General features: G+C 32.3%; 2 protein-coding genes and 1 pseudogene across 2 annotated transcripts; 1 reads left to right on the top strand and 2 right to left on the bottom strand.

Annotated features, from left to right (window-relative positions):
• Positions 1 to 531: 531 nt before the first annotated feature.
• On the top strand, positions 532 to 2,634 carry LOC118045658 (thiohydroximate-O-sulfate sulfur/sulfate-lyase (nitrile-forming) NSP5). Its single transcript, XM_035054382.2, has 2 exons — positions 532 to 785; positions 1,287 to 2,634. The coding sequence occupies exons 1-2, from the start codon at positions 756 to 758 to the stop codon at positions 2,244 to 2,246; spliced, it is 990 nt and encodes a 329-aa protein (XP_034910273.1). The 5' UTR covers positions 532 to 755; the 3' UTR covers positions 2,247 to 2,634.
• Positions 2,635 to 3,037: 403 nt separating this feature from the next.
• LOC118049013 (probable caffeine synthase MTL2) lies at positions 3,038 to 6,082 on the bottom strand (annotated as a pseudogene).
• Positions 6,083 to 16,901: 10,819 nt separating this feature from the next.
• LOC118045744 (fasciclin-like arabinogalactan protein 2) lies at positions 16,902 to 18,524 on the bottom strand. The gene is made up of 2 exons (XM_035054486.2): positions 17,946 to 18,524; positions 16,902 to 17,849 (listed from the first exon to the last, which is right to left on the bottom strand). The coding sequence occupies exons 1-2, from the start codon at positions 18,456 to 18,458 to the stop codon at positions 17,169 to 17,171; spliced, it is 1,194 nt and encodes a 397-aa protein (XP_034910377.1). The 5' UTR covers positions 18,459 to 18,524; the 3' UTR covers positions 16,902 to 17,168.
• Between the last annotated feature and the right edge of the window lie 364 nt (positions 18,525 to 18,888).

Below are 18,888 nucleotides of genomic sequence, written 5' to 3'. Positions count from 1 at the left end.
AAAACAACAAATTTTTTGATTAAGTGATGCAATTGAAAGAACAAAAAAAAACTTTAACAAAAAGATCAAGAAAAACAATTAAAAATCAAAAGAATTAGTACCAAAATGAAGAAAAAACATATGATAAATTTTAATTGAAAAGCTAAATTAAGAAGAAAAAAACTTCTATAAAAAAAAATAAGAATAAAAAAAATAAAAAATAAAAAAATAAAAACTGAAATTAAAATATAAAAAACAAAACGAACAATCTAGCATTTTATTTGACAAGAGAGAGAGAGAAAAAAACTATAAATGATAATTTGACCACCATATATCTTCATACCATACTATTAAAAAAAAAAAGATAGCATATCTAAAAAGACAATAAGAGATTAGATTTAGTCTCCAGGTGGTGTCGAACATGCAGTCTAAATGACACAGACACAACATGCTCGCTATAAAATTAAAAAATTAACACAGACATCATACACTTGTTATAAAATTAAAAAAAAAATTAATTTTAAATAATTTTTTTTTTTTAAAAAAAATTTGAGGACAGGGGCCAGGGTAGCAGAACGGCACGTCCCTTGCCGCCGAGAAGGAATCTTGTAATTTAATATCCGATCCAGTCCAAGAGACGCAGTTTGGTAAATAAAAGGAAAGCTAAGTGTATATACATAGTTGTAACCTAGATGACCGTACATTGTTGTTAGCCTCTATAAATTTAAGGTGATTTGCCCATCGAAAAACATCAAGAATTTCACCCGACACGCACGATGGCTTTGGTGGAAGGCAAATGGGTCAAGGTAATCAGTTCTTTTTTACTTCTCTTTTGCTTGCTTTCCAAAGTTTCATACTATTAAAAAGAAATCTTTAGTTGTAGTTTTGGTGTGTTAATTTCTTGGTCCCAATTAATTTGAATTGAATTAGTCTGTTTCATCAACTATGATATGTGGTGAATTCTTTCTTGTTTCTTCTCCAACCCCTTGATTGATTAATAAATATTACTCTTTTATCATATATCTCTGTCATCATAATTGATAATGGTGATTTTTGTTTTTTGTTTCAACTGTAAGAGTTATCTTCGCAACAGTTTAAGCATCAACAGTAGTATTTGTTTCTGAAGTGTAGAAGTAGGTAATGGTAATTCGACCCTTTGTGTTTTAGGGTTGAATCTATTTTAGTTGTGATTGTTTAACTGAATCTGATTACAATTGTCAATAGGTAGAACAAACTAGGAAATCCGATGAATCTCAAGCTATCACCAACTCTAATATAATTGGATTTTGTTGAAATTTGTGTATCAGCTTAACCAGAAAGGAACGGGGCTAGGAGCCAGGAGTTCACATGCCATAACCCTAGTAGGACACGAGGCCTATGCTTTTGGCGGCGAGTTTGCCCCTCGTGTCCCTGTTGACAACAAACTTCATGTCTTTAATCTCCAGAGTCAAACTTGGTCCGTTGCTGATGGAACTGGAGATATCCCTCCACCACGTGTTGGAGTCACAATGGCCACCGTTGGCAAAACCATCTATGTGTTTGGTGGCAGGGATGCCACACATAAGGAGCTCAATGAGCTTTATTCTTTTGACACCTCTACTAATCAGTGGACTCTACTATCAAATGGTGATGCTGGGCCCCCTCACCGGAGCTACCATTCAACTGCATCCGATGACAGACACATGTACATCTTTGGTGGCTGTGGTGTTGCTGGCCGGCTTAATGATCTGTGGGAGTATGATGTGATTGAACAGAAGTGGATCAAGCATCCCACACCAGGTGACAATTGCAAGGGCAGAGGTGGGACTGGGCTTGCTGTGGCTCAGGGAAAGATATGGGTTGTTTATGGTTTTTCCGGGGTGGAGACAAATGATGTGCATTGCTTTGATCCGATCCAGGGAACCTGGACTCAAGTCGACACGAGCGGGGAAAAACCATCGGCTCGAAGTGTGTTTTCTACGGTCGGGATTGGGAAATACATAATCATATCTGGTGGAGAAGTAGACCCTAGTGACTTGGGCCACCTTGGTGCTGGAAAATTTGCAAGTGAGGCATATGCATTGGACACTGATACTCTAATCTGGAAGAGGTTGAATGATGGGCTGGGTTCCGATGATCATCCGGGGCCTCGTGGTTGGTGTGCTTTTGCTGGCGGTTGCCTAAATGGCAACCAGGGGCTCTTGGTGTGCGGCGGAAACTCCCCTAGTAATGACCGGCTTGACGACATTTTCTTTTTCACTCCTTGTGTGGATGCAATTGGAAGTTGATGTCTGGGAATGATCATGTGTTAATGTGTGCTGTTTCTATGGAATGAGTTTTGATTTCCTATGGTGGTAAACGAGAGAAATGATCTTTGAAACTGCATAAGGTTTCCTGTGTATATTTTGATAATATTATGTTGAGTTTGTTAATCAGTAGAGATGCATCAATCGATCATGTACATCAACGTGATCATGTACATCAACGTTTGACCTGCAAAATACTGTCAACTTTCTTGGGAAATAGGCAGGTATGTATTGTCAATTTAACGCGTCTTTTTTGTTGTTTCAAGTGCATGTTTAATGTTATAGCTATCCTTCGAGTCTCTTGTGTTATTTTTATACATGTATTGAAAGTATTGTAATGTAAATCAAAAGCACAGGGCTTTTCTTGTGATATGGGAGCTGTTTTTCACCATGTTTAAGAGATTAGTTAGAGCATATTTGTTGAATAAAGGGAGAAAGAAATCATAAAGACAATAAATTCAAGAGTGAGTGGATGGAGAGGCGAAATAAAAAACAAGAGATGCAAGGTATGAAGTCTAAAAAATAAAAGTTTAGGAGAGAGTTTCAGTGCAAGTTGACAAATCCTCTCATAAGAGAGACAGGACAAAAAAGATTGCATATGAAAAGGAAGAGGATAGAGAAGTTCTTAGAGGAGTGGGAAATAGAAGATGAGTCATGATAGTGAAGAGTTGACTATGTATAAGAGTTAAATTTTGAAAGAGAGATGTTTTGTTATAAAAATGTGTCTATGGTTATAAAAAGAGAGAATAATGGCTAAGATTAGTCCTTTTAAAACAACAACAATAAATTCTACTATGAATGCTAAGTGTGTATATATATATATATATATATTCTAACTTGTAATCAGGAGTGATAAAAAAACCGAAAAACCAATTAAATCGAGAAAACCGGAAAAAACAATAATAAAAAAAATTAAACCGTGAAAAAACCCCGAATAAAATGTTATTTTATGTCTTTATTTTTTTTTTTTTTACTAAACATGTTTATGTCTCTTTTATATATGTTTTTTTTCACAATTTTAAGAATTATTTGGTTATTATTTCAAGATTAAAATGATGAAGATAGTTGGGGTAGAAACATGTTTGATCATGAAGATTGAGACAAAAATCTTAATCTCATAGGCAATATTCAGTCAATTTTCCATCTCTCTGAAAATGAGAGATTGATGGGATGAAGACTTTTAAAAATGTAATTGTATTAAAAGTTCGTTTTTTTCATTTCATCAAGTTAATATGAAAAAGTAAGTATCTCAAAATAAACAATAAATCATTTTATACAATTTGATAATTTGGAACAAATAAAAATGAATGAATTAGAGTAAACAATTTTTTTTTTCTATAAATTGAATAAAATTAATTAACTAATTGAATAGTGATTCTTACTATATTTTTTTTGCAAAAAAGTATAAAAAGATTTTTTAACATTAGAATATTATTATTGAAAAGTTAATATAATAATTAAAACCGAGAGAGTCGTAATCCGATGACAACTGAGAAATCCAAGGAAGGATTCATGCCTTAGCCATGGAAACTACATGATTGTTGTATCCACCATTGACTGTTTCCATGGACTCACCTATCTTGATCGAAAATCTTTGGAACATAACATCAACGATTTCGTCTCCAAAATTCCTTGCTAGTATGGCCTCCATAATAGCTCTGATTCTCTTGGCTGCGCACTTGCCTTTCGTATACTTATCCGTCGTATCTCTGTAACGATCGTCGATGCTTGCATCCCAACTTACATGGAAGGATTCAAGCCGTTTGATGGTAAACGATCCTCTGCTTGAATCACATCTCTTACTTCTTCAGCTAACGCTCCATACAATGGAATATTGAAGGAGTCCAGCTTCGATTCCTAGATCAATCCCTGCATGCACAGCAAGCACCAAATCAACTAATCAGCAAAAGGGAGACATTAATTTAGTATTTTCGAGTGCCTCTACACTTATTAGTCCATGATTTAACAACATTTGATGCGGATCAGCCCAACACCAAGCATAATCATGCCAACGATCCATTGGAGGTGTCAATTGGACCAATGACAAGAGCTAGGGCTAATCAAGGACATCAAAGGAATGGGGGCAGCAACACAAATTTGATTCTAGCATATTTAGGATGATAATTTTTGGATTTTGATTCTAGCATATTTAGGATGATAATTTTTGGATTTTTATTATTTTCTTCTTAGTTTTTTGGTTATTATTACTTATTTAGATTAATTGTAAATGACTTTCATATAAGTCCATTAAGGGGGGTCCATTAGGGTTTCTTTAAGTCTAGAGGCAGTATAAATAAAAGCATAACCAAATATGTAAGGTTACACAATTTTTAGATCAATAAACTTCTTTGTTGCATTTGTTGTGTGTTGGTGGGATAATTTTCCTTCCTTGGTTCTCTAAAGAACTGAAAACGACTTATCGAAGAACAACTGGCTTCGTGGTGTCATCCTTATACTTCTCGTTCGCGAATCAATATTCGTTGGGTGGGGGTTTACATTTTCAATAGTGCTAGTGCCTAGGTACAAGTTATCTTTGTGTCACACTCCTATCAAACCTGATTTACTTGGCTTTCCGGAAATTGGTATCTTTACGTGTGGGTTGCGTGACCACGTAATCACGAGGTTCGCATTAACATTAATATGGTCCTTTGTGATTTACGAGCGTGGTTACCTAGCTCTAATACCATGTCATTTAGCATCATCCCAAAAAAATCCCAGATGGTGGGGCTGTACTTGACAGAAGAATCATTGTTCTCATCTCTTCCATAGATGGTAAGCACCATACAACCTCCAGGAATCATCTCTTCTGACCGGGATTTTAAAATTGCTGTGAAGTCTTTCTCAAACTGATTCAAGTATGCTTTGTGGACACAGGAGGGCTTGTCTTTGCCAGGTAAATGTTCCCTTTGTTCAGTGGAATTCTCGGCACCTGGTAGAGCAAGCACAATTTATGCAATGTTTGAACAGAAAATGCACTGCACTAAACTTAATTTGGCATTTATGAGCATGTCCAAAAACCAATGGATTCCAGATTTCCCTGTCAGAAAGAAATGCAGAGTGGATGGGTTGGGCACATAACACACTAAATGGGATCGATCTAGCTAAGTTACAGCTTGAGCATTTGCTTGTGAGAAACTGAACTTGCATGCGACGCCATTGATGCATGAGTTGTGTTTTCGTACAGAAAATGTATTAAAATAGCTTTAGTTTTTGTATTAAAAACAGAAAGGAACATGGTCTGTTTTTCAGACAGCTGGGAGCCAGCGTTTTCTGGAATCAAAATCAGTTTTTTGATACTTGAAAATTCGGATCAAGCTGAACAATCTTTCGTGTATAATTCTATTCTACTAACTACTTGTAAGCTATAGCTGAATGGCTGACATCAGAGAACCAGTGGAGACTGTAAGAAGAATGAACAAAGTGAAGGGAACGAGCTGGAAAAAGCCTCCCATAGAAATTTCCAGGCATGGCAGCTATGACTTGCCACCCATCTCTTCCTCAAGTTTCTTATGAAAACCTGGCAATGACCTGAAGATGGAGTTGAAAATTATTCCTTTAAAAAAAGTATATCATATTACAATACCAAATACACAAGTAGATACTTGAGATATATAATTTTTTTACCTTATATATATATATATATATATATATATATTGTTATCAAACTTGAACAATAAATAGATATTACTATTACTAGATAATTGCGAATGTTATACTATGGATTCAATTAAATTTTTTTGAACATAAGAAAATATTTAGGTGTCAAAAACATATTTTCTAGCAAAAACAATTATGTGTAGGTTACCTTGACGTGACATAATCAACTTTGAACATCTAAAAATAACTTAAACGAATGATAAAAATATAGCATGACTAAAAATAATCAAGATGATATTGTTTTTTTTTTTTTTTATATAGAGACGACAACAAATTAGATCTACTTGGATTTACTCGGATCAACTCAGATTAACTTGCTAAATCTTCAACTCAGGTCATGATACTTTGGTAACCCTGTAGAAAGAAAATAAATAAAAAAATCATTAAACCTAATTCTCAATCAACCCAATATTGAAAGCGGTAATTAAAAGCAACATTTAATTAGAAAAATGAATCGAGTCAACCCAAGTTCGGCTGCAAAAACTTAATCATTAGACTAGGATAATCATACAAAAAGAAAGTTGAAATCAATTATGAAGTTTAATTCTCAATCAACCCAATGTTGAAGGATGAATGAAAGACGAAAATTAAAAAATAAATAGATTAAAATCAGGTTAACCCGTAACCTAGATTATGAAATCGTGATACCCCATAAAAAAAAATATAAAAATTATGAAGCACAATCCTCAATCAACTTAATGTTGAAGGATTAACTTGTCAAACCCAAATCATGAGACTTGTATAACTCTATAGAAAGAAAAACAAAACATATGAAGTCAAATTCTTAATCAAGCCGATATTGAAGGATGAAATTGAAAAAAATATTAATTAGAAAAGGAAAAAAAACCTGGACTAACCTAGTTAACCCGCAAAACTTGTAATCCAGGTCATAAGACCATGATAACTCCATTGAAAGCAAAAAAAAAGAAGTCAAATTATCAATCAACACAATGCTGATGGATGAAGTTAAGAAAAAACTCAATTGAAAAAAGAACAAAAAGTTTTGTCGAGTCAATTAGTGTTAATCTATCAAACCTGGGTCGTAAGACTAAGATAATTCCATAATAAATAAATAAAAATAAATTATGAAGTCTAAAACCCATTCAACCTAACATTGAAGGATGAATTCGCAAAATAATAATAATAAAATTATTAAAGACCAAATTTTAGAAAGCCAAAGTATTTCATTGTTCACTGCTACAATGAAAATGCCAAGGCTTTTTAATAAACCTCGAGGATCAAATTGTAAAAGGTCAAAGCATTTCATTGTTCATGCCAAGGTGTTTTAGTATATGTTAATAATAATTATTAAATGGATGTGGTGTAAATTTAGTCCTTCCATTTTAAATGAAATTATAACTTAAAAATTTTATTTTTATAATTAATATTGCAATTCATTGGCATATTTTTTTTTTATTGTATGATGCTTTTAGTTTACTAAAAAATGCCAAAAAATGCATCTAGATCCCTATTATGTGCCTTTGTCTCATTACCAACATGGTTGTATAGTGTTGTCTTCTCTAATGGTATGGGATAATAGTATCAAATATAAAAATCATTTTAAATAAAAAATTTTCTCAACACAAAAAATTATATACACAAGATTTTTCGACATGTTTTTGTAGTTAAAAAAATTATAATGAAGATAAAATTTTTTATGCATACATGTAATTAAATAAATTCAGAACAATGTGTTAATAAAAAAATAAAATAAAAAACAATAACAAAAAATAAAACATAAAAAATCAAGAAACATGTATAGATCAAGATATTCAATCTTGCAAGGGGGGACATTTTTCCTATTGTGTTTCCTAAATCTGTTAATTAAAATAGATTTTTTATTCAATCAAACAATAATATAAATAGAGACACCTATTAAATTCATTGAATAAAACAAAACTGGAAAAATATTATGAAAGGCTGTACATGTTAGAAATAGCATTTGAAAATAAATATTTTTTATTTTAAAAAATAAAGTTCATCTATAAAAATGATTAAAAAAATTATAAATGAATTGAAAACATCTCTTAGGAAATTAAATGCATACAAAATAACAAAAAAAAAATGTAATTTAAGAGATTTTATAAACAAAACTAAAAGAGAGAAGAAGTATTAATCTAAATATAAATAAATAATAATAATTTTGAAATAAAAAAAACACATTAATTTTTTTTTAAAATAATTTGGAAAAACAAGAAAAGATCACGCGCTGCTTAGCTTGGTAAGCTAGACTAGCCCCCTTAACCCATTTTATCTGGGTCCACACACAGGTCTGTTTTTTTTTGTTTTTTCATCTAGGGTAACGACATGTCGTCCGCCCTAATTTTTTCTGAAAATAAAAAAAATTAAATGACACATCATTTGATTTTCCTATAATTTGGTCATTTTTGTGTTCGGAAAATTATGGCAGAAGGGTTTTTGTCATAAAACCTATTTTAAACCCAAAATATCTCAAAAAAAAAAAACCTAGGAACCATGATAAATCTATCAATGGCCTAAAAAACCTAAAAAATCATCCCAACACCTGAAATTAACCCGATACGAAATGTCTTTCCAAGCTTATATATGTTTTTCTAAGCATTTTCAAGTTTTTGTTAAAATCATATAATATGAACCTCCCTTATAAAATGGAACTATTTAACACAAAAATCAACTGTTTTGATGGTCGAAATCGGTATCAACAATATTTTTCTCTCTCTATACTCGAATCTAGTGACCACTCTCTCTCTCTTCTCTCAAACTAAAGAATAAAAAATTAATAAAATAAACTTTTATACTAAAATTCAATTGAGAAAATATTGAGGTACCAAATATTTATTATTTTTAAAGTATGAGTACTAAATTAAACTTTTTGTATGAACTTTGAAACCATTATCAATTTATAACGCCTCTTTTGCTTTGGTTCTCTATTTTTTAATTTCATCCTTAGAAATTTGATTCAATCACCCTTTAATTTAGCTAAAAAACAATGCAGTTGTAAGAAAAAAAGAATTTGAGGATGAAATTGGAATTTTTTTTTAAACATTAGGTCCACATTAATCTTATTTGAAAACTAAACAAATTCATAAATAATTTTATCTTTTAATTTTAAAAACAAAACAAATGTATATCTTATAAAATCATCAGCAATCACAAATACATATCTATTACCACTTAAGCTTGTATTTCTAGTTGGTCCAAATGGATCAATATATAGCAATTCTAATGGTCTTTTGGCTAAGATATGTGATCATTGCTTTTAAACAAGGTTGTCACTAGTTTGCCCATTTGACAAACATCATATAGCTTTTCTTTTTTAAATGCAATATGTGGAAGACCTTTGACCTAGTCTTCTATGCTAAAGAAAACTATCATTTATACTAGTAATAAGACAACTTTCTATTCTCATATATGCATCAATTTTATTATTGTAAACATTACCTTTATCTATTTCCTACAAAGATTACTTCGTTATTTTCAAGAATCGAACAACATGATTTTGGTAACATTTATAATCTTATAACATTTATCACACAATTGAGTAATATTAAGAAAATTACGCTTTAAGTTATTAATATAAAATACCTTTTCAATTGAATGTGAAGATTTATCTCTAATATTGACAACTCCAATGATTTTCCCTTTTGAGTTGTCTCCAAAAGTGACTTTTCCACCATTGATTTTAGTAATGCTTAAAAATAAAGTCATATATCTTGAGTAAGCACTATTCAAGAATCATTCCCCATACTCATTTGATTCTTATACATAAAAGTCAAGATAAGATTTTTGGTACCCATATCTTCTTAGGTCCTTTGTGGTTAGAAATGGTTTCTTTTAGAACCCAAGTTATATTACAAAGTTTGTCCTTTTTAATTGGACATGCATACATCAAATGATCTATTTCTCTACAATATTTGCATATATAATTAGGATCTTATGATTGTTTGACTTTCACAAAGTAGTTTTTAAAATATATTTTTTATTCTTTTTGAGTTGGTAGCCTAAATCTCTTTTATTAAAAGCACATCTTTGATTCAAAAGCATGCTTTCTAGTATTTATGAGCTTTGGGTGATTTAGCTAAAGGAATGTTTAACTTGTCTAGCTATTCTTTCAATGATTTATTTTCACTTTCAAGTTTATTCACTTTATCGCTATCATTAATGACAATGAAAGCTTCTTTTCTAGAGTTTTTTTTTTTTTACAAGTAAACATGCATAGTTCTTTTTTTATCTTGCTATACTTTGAACCTAATTTTTGGGTAAAGCCCATCCCTTATGGGCTCAACCTAGAGGAAGAGATACGTTTTGAATCCTTATTTCCCTACACCCTTAGATGTATAAAAGTCCTCAAAGGACTTACTATATTTCTTCAACACTAATGTTGTGTAAGAGATAGTGTATAAAAGTCTTCTAAAAGCCTACCATATTTACATCGACATTAATGTTGTGTATGGGATATTGTATAAAAGTCCTATAAGGGCTTACCATATTTTCATCAATATTAGTGTTTATGTAAATGATATTTATCCCTTATTAATGTATATGTCAGTGATATTTTTTCTAATTAAAACTATCAGAGAAAAATTACACTTTAGCCCTTCATTTCCATAAAAAGACAAGACTCATAGACTGTAAATACACATGGAATCCTTCAAACTTCAGGTTCTCAATCTTTATTTTCTACTGCACATATATTTTCATAGCATCTCTCTCTAAAATATCATTGCTTTGTCTCTCTAAAAGATACTTATTTATGCATCTGAAAGTCCCTGAATCTACCAAATATGACTTTTTGTAGGTACCATCTACTAGCCACTTTGGTCTACCAAGCACCAAGTACCGACTACCAGTTACCTTGGCCAGGGAAAATAGATTAGATTGCTAGAATTAAGAGATTAAACGATTATCCAATATATAAGTCTTGCTCATAAGCCATCTATTGTTTAGAACTGGTTTATTGACATCCTTAATAACCATCAAAGTCAGATAATCAAAACACTACTGGAATAAGACATGTCATAAACCTCCCAACAATTGTTGGCACATCTGATCCATCAGAGCTTCAGCAACTCTTCAATAAGAGTTAGGAAATGTTATGTAATAATTTGATTGCACTAGGTCAGATTATGATTTCTTCTGCTTGCCCATGAACTTAGTGAGACTAGTAGATTTGGTATATGTATTTGCCAACTTCACGAATGTAGTTAGAGCCTTGAGATTTTAAAAAGCTCTCAACAAGTATAAGTGAGATGTTGGTTCAAATTGTAAAACATGTGAAGTATATTTGAAAACCATCCAAGAGAAAAGAAAGTCTACCTCATGCCTGACATTTTAATCAAATAAAAAATTACCATAGCTAATGAGAACAAGAATGTTAATTTCTTATATATGAATGACTTATTAAAAACAATCTTTTATTTTCTCAGGTGATGTCTGAGGGCCTCTTATCAACTCCTCAAGAAAATGATTGACTTGGGAAATAACACTATAACCTTTCAAGGATGAGATTGACTTAATCTTCTTAGTGTGATTGCATAATTTACCTTGGAAGGGATCATCATGGTCTCCCTAGTGCAATTTCATAGTTTACCTTAAAAATGATTGCTTGGTCACTCTAGTGAGATTGCATAACTCTTTAAAGATGAGATAAACACCACAACCTTCCAATGATGAGATTGACTTAGTCTTTCTAGTGTGATTACACAATTTACCTTGGAAGGGATCTACTTAGTCACCTTAATACGATTGCATTACTCTCTAATGATGGGATAAACACCACAACCTTTCAAGGATAGAATTAAGTTTGTCTTTCTAGTGTGATTACATAATTTACCTTGGAAGGGATCATGATAACCTTTTTAATGTGATTACACAACTCTCCAAGGATTAGATAGACACCATAAACTTTCAATGATGAGATTGACTTAGTCTTCCTAGTGTGATTGTATAATTTATCTTGAAAGGGAACCTCATGGTCTTTCTAGTACAATTACACAATTTACCTTGGAAGAAATTGATTTACTCACCCTAATGTGATTATACAACTCTTCAATGATAGGATAAACACCATAACCTTCAAAGGATGGGATTAACTTAGTCTTTCTAGTGTGATTGTACAATTTACCTTGGAATGGATTGACTCAATCACCTTAGTGCAACTACATAACTCTCTAAGGATAGGATAGACACCAGAACCTTCCAATGATGAGATTGATGTAGTTTTCCTAGTATGATTACACAATTTGCCTTGAAAGAGATCATCACGGTCTTCTTAGTATGATTACATAATTTACCTTTGAAGGGATTAACTTTTAGTCACTCTAGTGCGATTTCACAACTCTACAAGAATGAAATATACACCACAACCTTTTAATGATGGGATTAACTTAGTTTTCCTAGTGTGATTGTACAATTTACCTTGGAAATGATTGAATTAGTCATCCTAGTATGATTGTACAACTCTCTAAAAATGGGATAAACACCATAACCTTTCGATGATGATATTGACTTAGTGTTCCTAATACGATTGCACAATTTGAAGATATCATCACAGTCTCTCTAGTGCAATTGCACAATTATTCAAAGATGAGATAGACATGACAACTCTCATTGGAAATGATGGATCTGAAGCTCCCTAGTGTGATAGTACAACTCTCTTTGGAAGAGATGAATTTGAAACCTCCTTAGTGTGATTTCATAACTCTTCTTTGATCCATCCCCTTCGCCCCTTAGAAGTTTTTCTATGTATGGGCGTTGATATGGATCCATCCTTTTTACTTTTTAGAAAGTTTTCCAAGTAGGGGTGTAGACATGAGTTCTTCCCCTTTGCCTTTTAGAAAGTTTTCTAAGTATAGACATCGATATGGATCCATCCCCTCTGCCCCTTAAAAATTTTTCTAAGTATGGGCGTAGACATGAGTTCATCCCCTCCACCATTTAGAAATTTTTCTAAGTAGGGGAGTTAACATGAGTCTGTCCATTTCGCCCTTTATAATTTTTTTTTTAAGTAAGAGCTCTTTCTCCATGGGTTTCTCAATCTATTAGAAATATTTTTTCAATATAGGTTCCTCTGTGGTTTTCCTTTACATACATAGAAATTCCTTTTCAACCAAAGTGTATGCCTCTACACATGTGCTCTCTAGTATATTACCTGGGGTTTCCACCCCTCTTCTCATATAAAGAAAATTTAACAAACTTATTGTAACAAATATTTTTACAAAGTGTTAATGTATAAAGTATCACAAAGACTTTGGGGCTATTGATAAACCTAAATTTAACAGGTATAAAAATCCCTTGAAAGTGTAAAAACCCATATTCTCAGGCAACGTGCCTAAACCCAGTATTGGGGAAATCCTAGCCCTCATGGTGTAACATCCTTTAATTTAATTACATGATATTATATATATACATATTATATTATTGTTAAAAGTGCAGGAATGTTTTTTTTTTTTTTTAGATTTATGTAGAGTTTTCCCTAATTATTTCATTACTTAATTATCGACTCAATCAGATTTTCACAATTTACAAAAAAAGATTTCAACTTTTCATATCATCCAATATGCTCACAAATATAACATCCCATATTCTAGGACTTCGACATTCTCAATATCATCCGACAATAATATTTTTTTTTAGTATCCTTAATTTATGATTCAAGTAAAAAACATTCATTATTAACAATTTTCAAAGGATATTATTAATAGTAAATATAATTGAAGTATAGTATATGGCATAATCTATCTAAGAATTTAAAGCAAGTTTATAGCAAGACATTATTTAAATCATCCAAGTTTCAAACTAATTAACATTACATTATTTATGATAATTTCTAACATTCTAAAATTAAGTCCAAAATATAACATCTTAGAACATGTTTACATACAAAATAACCTAACAATTTGTTAGATTTCAAAATCTAATATAAAAATGAAATTCCTAAAACAACTATGGACCAATGTGCTGCTGCGAGGTTCCCGAAATGTGTTTTATATAAAATTAATCACTCTCAAAATATAACATAAGATAAAATATGCAATAGCTAAAAATTCTTTAATTTAACTTAATTAAATCAACCCTTGATAGACTTTGCATCTCTTGGTTACAAATACATTTTATTCCTCTCTTGAACGCCTTTTCATTATCAAATGAGCTTTTATTTGTGACCAAAACCAAGCAAAGACTTTATATTCAGGTTGGTTATCCTCATTTCCTCAATTCGAGTGCTAGTCCTTATACTATAATATCTAGCTTGACATGCCCAAACCAGGCGCTACATCTAATTCGGGATAACTAGCTCCACTTTTATAAATCAGGTTCTAGTCTCTATATTGGGACAACTAGCTTGACATGCCCAAATCAAATGTCAATTCCTAATTTGAGATAACTAGCTTAGTTTGTCCAAACCAAGCACTAGTCCCAATACCAGAATAACTAGCTCCATATGCCCAAATCAGGCGCTAGTCCCTAAACCAAGATAACTAGCTCAACATATTATTTGACAACATGAATTTTAAATGAAATGAGATTTCAATAACATAAATTTATATAAATATTTTAAAAAAATGTTATGGTGTTTAACACCAACCTGAAACTTGTGCTCTGTTAGCTGTCCCTTATTGATGTATGGTACCCGCAGTCTCTCTTGTACCAACATATACATTATATAAATTTTAAATCTCCATCCACACATAATCCACATTTTCATTTTATCGAAATTATATATAATTATGGCAATAATATTCCACTTCTAACTTCCTTGAAATTAATCATTTATTCATCCATCATTAATTAAATTAAAAGGTTAATAACCACATTCCATGGTAAATTAACCATCCTAATTAATTTTTGTTTGTTTGTCTTAGCTGAAATATCTCATTCCTTAAGTAGGGGTATTCTTTTTCTTTCAATTAATCCAATCACTTTACCATACATTATTAATTCAATTAACACAATTCACCCAATTAATATATCAATTGCATTAAATGATCCAAACAACATTTTTCTCCTATTAGGTTGAAACCGTTGTCTAAAAGAGACAATTACTTTTTCTTCAATTCCTTCAAATTGAATTCTTACAAAATAATTTTTTTAAATAAATTAGCGTAATTCAACATTTAAGATATATAATCTAACACTCTAGAATACAATTTCAAACGTCCCTACACACTAAAATTTTCAATTTAACACTATACACTAATTATCTAAATCAATTATATTGGAGAAGTTTCTTACCTCTCAACTCAAATAAAAAGGAAGGTCGAAAGTTTGGAAAAATACATTTATCCTCTCTTTTCTTCCTCCCCTTCAATAATCCCTTAACCTAAAATTTCAAGGGTTTAGACCTTGAATTTACCAATTTTTCTTGTCTAAATATCTTTCTATCACACTTCGATTACTTAATCTATCTCTCTTTTGTGTTTTTAGGATGGATTCATTTGGTTTTCCTTATAATATTTCTCCCCTCTATTTCTTGTTTTTTGGTTGGCACTAGAGTGTTCTTGAAGAACAATATCCATGCTTATATATAGCTATAGATTTTTCTTACTTACTCCATTGGTCCTATATTTCTTTATTTGCATATATGTCCCCACACTTTTCTTTTAGCTTAATTAGTGTTATTAACTTTCCACTATTTTAATTTCATCCCTTTACTTAATCAAGCTTCCTTAATGAAAATTTTATTCATTGATATTAAATGAGTAAATTTCTAAAACTTTCACAACTTAGGGTCGTCAACCAAAAATATATATTCGTACAACAAGATTTTTTTAAAAAATACCAAAGGTTTAAATATGGACTTAGCCCAACCCTTATACGTTCTGCATTGGGAAAGAACCCAATGCCATGGGCTCGACTTAAAAGAAAAGCCTAGCTCCCATGGGGTCAACCTATGAAAGAGTCAAACTTTTATGGACTCAACCTTGAAAAGGAGCCTTATGCCATTAACTTAGCTTAGGAGAAGAGCTCAACCCCCATAGACAAAGCTGTATTATTTTGGATCCTTCTCTCCCTACACCTTTAGGTATATAAAAGTATTCTAATAGCCTATCATATTTTCATTGACATTAATGTTGTGTATGAGATACTATATAAAAGTCATCTACAGGCTTACCATATTTTCATCAACATTAATGTTTGTGTATGAGATATTTATCCCTTATTAATGTATATGTCAAATATATTTTCTCTCATTAAAACTATTAGGGCAAAATTACACTTTAGTCCCTCATTTCTATAAAGAGACAAGACTCATGAGTTATAAATATACTATGAATCTTTCAAACTTCAAGTTCATAATCTTCATTCTGTAGTGTATATATATTTTTAGAGTATCTCTCTCTAAAATATCATTGTTTTATCTTTCTAAAAAGATGTTTATTTATACATCTGAGAGTCCTCAAATATATCAAATAAAGTATTTTGCAGGTACTATTCACTTTGACTTACCAGACACCAAGTATTGACTATAAGCCATCTTGAATAAAGTGCTATAATAAAAAACATTAATAAGTTATTCAATACATTAACCTTGCTTCTAAATTTCATAGATTTCTCTGGACATCATCGCATCAAATTAAAACATCTTTAAATAACATTATCAATTCTCTCCATGGTTGCATTGTCTATTGATGGGATCACTAGAAAATAAAATAATTGATCAAGATCAGTGGAGTCATTCATTATATTGATTGAAATCCGCTCATCATGCATTCGTTTGCTAACTTCTTTATTCTATTCTCAAACCATATCAAAACGTATTAACTTTAGCAAAACAATCCTTCATAAATTTTCTTAAGTATAAGAAACATTGAAGAAGAAAAAAGCAAAATAACAACAAATACTTGTTACAAGAACCTAGAGGTCACTTCACTCTCGGAAGAATCCAAGGAGTAAACATACACAACAATGAGTTAAAATTTAGGAATAGATTAATAGACATCATAATTAGAAGGAAGAGAAAAATAAATTATATAAGTGAAAATAAAGAAAATCAAGGAGCTCTTAACCATAGGATGGGAATTATTTACGTACCACCCAAATAATATTATACGCATCCATAATTCGAAATCATAATTGCAAATAAAAGGAAACCCACACGTAAATCCAAGCCCAAACCCGAATCCAAACCTAACAAAATGGGACGGTCCCATAGTTATCGTTTTCCTTTCTTTTCTACAACAAATCAATTTGTATCGATGGCTCCATCTTCATTTGCTGTCCATACACTGTATTCCAATATCACAATCTTAATCAAGCTAAAAAATAAAATTATTCAAATAAAAAAAACATCACCACCCCAAAAAAGAAACTCGGGGCTACAACAGCCAATCTCCCACAGCCCATTTTATTGACCCCGTTATCATTATCTGCCGTTTGATCATTCGATTCATCTGAAGGCGCATCGGCATTAGGTCCATCCGCCACCTCCTTCTCCCCCTTAGGCGCCGGTGCTTTTTTCTCTGGAGCCGCCTTAAACAACTCCCTGGGCAACAAGACTTTATTAACCTTATACACCACCAACGGCTCCTCATCTTTTACCGTCCCCGTTATCGTCGCGGTCATAACTTTCGTCTCCAGCGTCACCACCTCCCCATCATTTTGGACTGTGAAATCGTACTTGTTGGCACCGTTTGTGGCCAACGTGTTCATAATCCCGTTACTGGTTTTTAGCATTTGGAGTGACTGGTAAATTGGGATACCGTGATATAACAGTAACGAGACTTTTTGGGGAGCTGTCAAGTTCTTGTACTTGGGCATGAAGCCATTGATAACGGGGTCGGTGGGGCAAAATACAGTTAAACCTCCGTCAACGTTTTCCTCGAATGTGGTGTGTGCCCCAGAAGCTATCAACAAGTCGGAGAACGCTTTACAACCTTGATTCGACAGAATGGCTGTTACATTCAGTGTTGGCGCCGCCGTCGGTGCTTCTGCTTCCGCTGAATTCAGAGGCTGTTGTGCGCATATATATATTATTAATATTATATTGTCGTCTAGAAATTTATTTAACACTCCATATTAGCTAGATAGGGAAGTACTATCACAAACCTGACTGATTTGTAAAATGGATATGTTATATGGAATCTCTTCGAGAGACTTGACATAAACAGCATCAAGCTTTCCATCGTTATCTTCAGCGCCAAATGCCACTTTACCTCCGTTAAGATCAGTAATATTGACATAACCTGAGGCGCCAGGGGCTGAACCAGTGGCTTGGAACATGGTGGCAGTCACTTCAGTACCATTAGTAATCTGGTGGAGTTTCCTGGTACCAAAGTAATCAACAAGAACGTGTAAAGAGAGAACATTCCTTAGAGTGTAAACAGAGAGCTGCTTGGATATTAAAGATGACATGGCAGCATTGTCGAGAGCGAGGACAGTAATGGTCTGTCGGCGGTTGATTTCTGCGGCGAGGTGGGTGACTGTGAGGTAGTGGTTGAAGGTGGAGAATTGAGGGTGTTTGGCTAGGATGCGTGTGATGTTGTGTGCATTTACAGTTGTGGTGGAGGCAAGGAGGACTAGAGAGATGGCGAGAGTGAGGAGAGGCAGTGGGCGTGGCATTGTGGTGGAGTGGTGGAGAGGAGTGGACTGTGGAGTTGGGATGGGAAGGCAACAAGAAAGTGCTTTGATTTTAAGGAGGGATTTAGAGGGAGTGGTGGAATTTTTAATTTTATTTTTTGGGCGTTTTCTAACATGCCAGAGTGGCATGTGGTTGGGATAAGGGCCCACATTCTTGGAAGTGGGTCCCTTAGAAAAGTACCTTAACGGGCATTATGCCGTTACACCGTGCAAAGATTATTTTGGAAAAGGGATTAAAATTATATTTTTGAAAAATTAAATTTAATATTTTTAAAATTATTTTAATATACTGATATTAAAAATAATTTTTTAAAAAATAAAAAAATATATTTTTAAATAAAAAAATACTTTAAACCATAATTATTATCATAGTACTTTAAAAATCAAATCATAATACTTTATTTATTTATTT

Source organism: Populus alba, chromosome 14 (assembly GCF_005239225.2).
Source record: "Populus alba chromosome 14, ASM523922v2, whole genome shotgun sequence".
NCBI lineage: Eukaryota > Viridiplantae > Streptophyta > Magnoliopsida > Malpighiales > Salicaceae > Populus > Populus alba.
Note: the sequence above shows the minus strand (reverse complement) of the source record. Positions and strands in the feature narration are given on the sequence as shown.

Excerpts from the sequence above, each read along its gene's own strand:
- LOC118045658 (XM_035054382.2), top strand. The coding sequence starts at position 756 with ATGGCTTTGGTGGAAGGCAAATGGGTCAAG. Across the intron at positions 786-1,286 it reads TGGAAGGCAAATGGGTCAAG|CTTAACCAGAAAGGAACGGG; the intron begins GTAATCAGTTCT and ends TTTGTGTATCAG.
- LOC118045744 (XM_035054486.2), bottom strand. The coding sequence starts at position 18,458 with ATGCCACGCCCACTGCCTCTCCTCACTCTCGCCATCTCTCTAGTCCTC. Across the intron at positions 17,850-17,945 it reads CCATTTTACAAATCAGTCAG|CCTCTGAATTCAGCGGAAGC; the intron begins GTTTGTGATAGT and ends TGCGCACAACAG.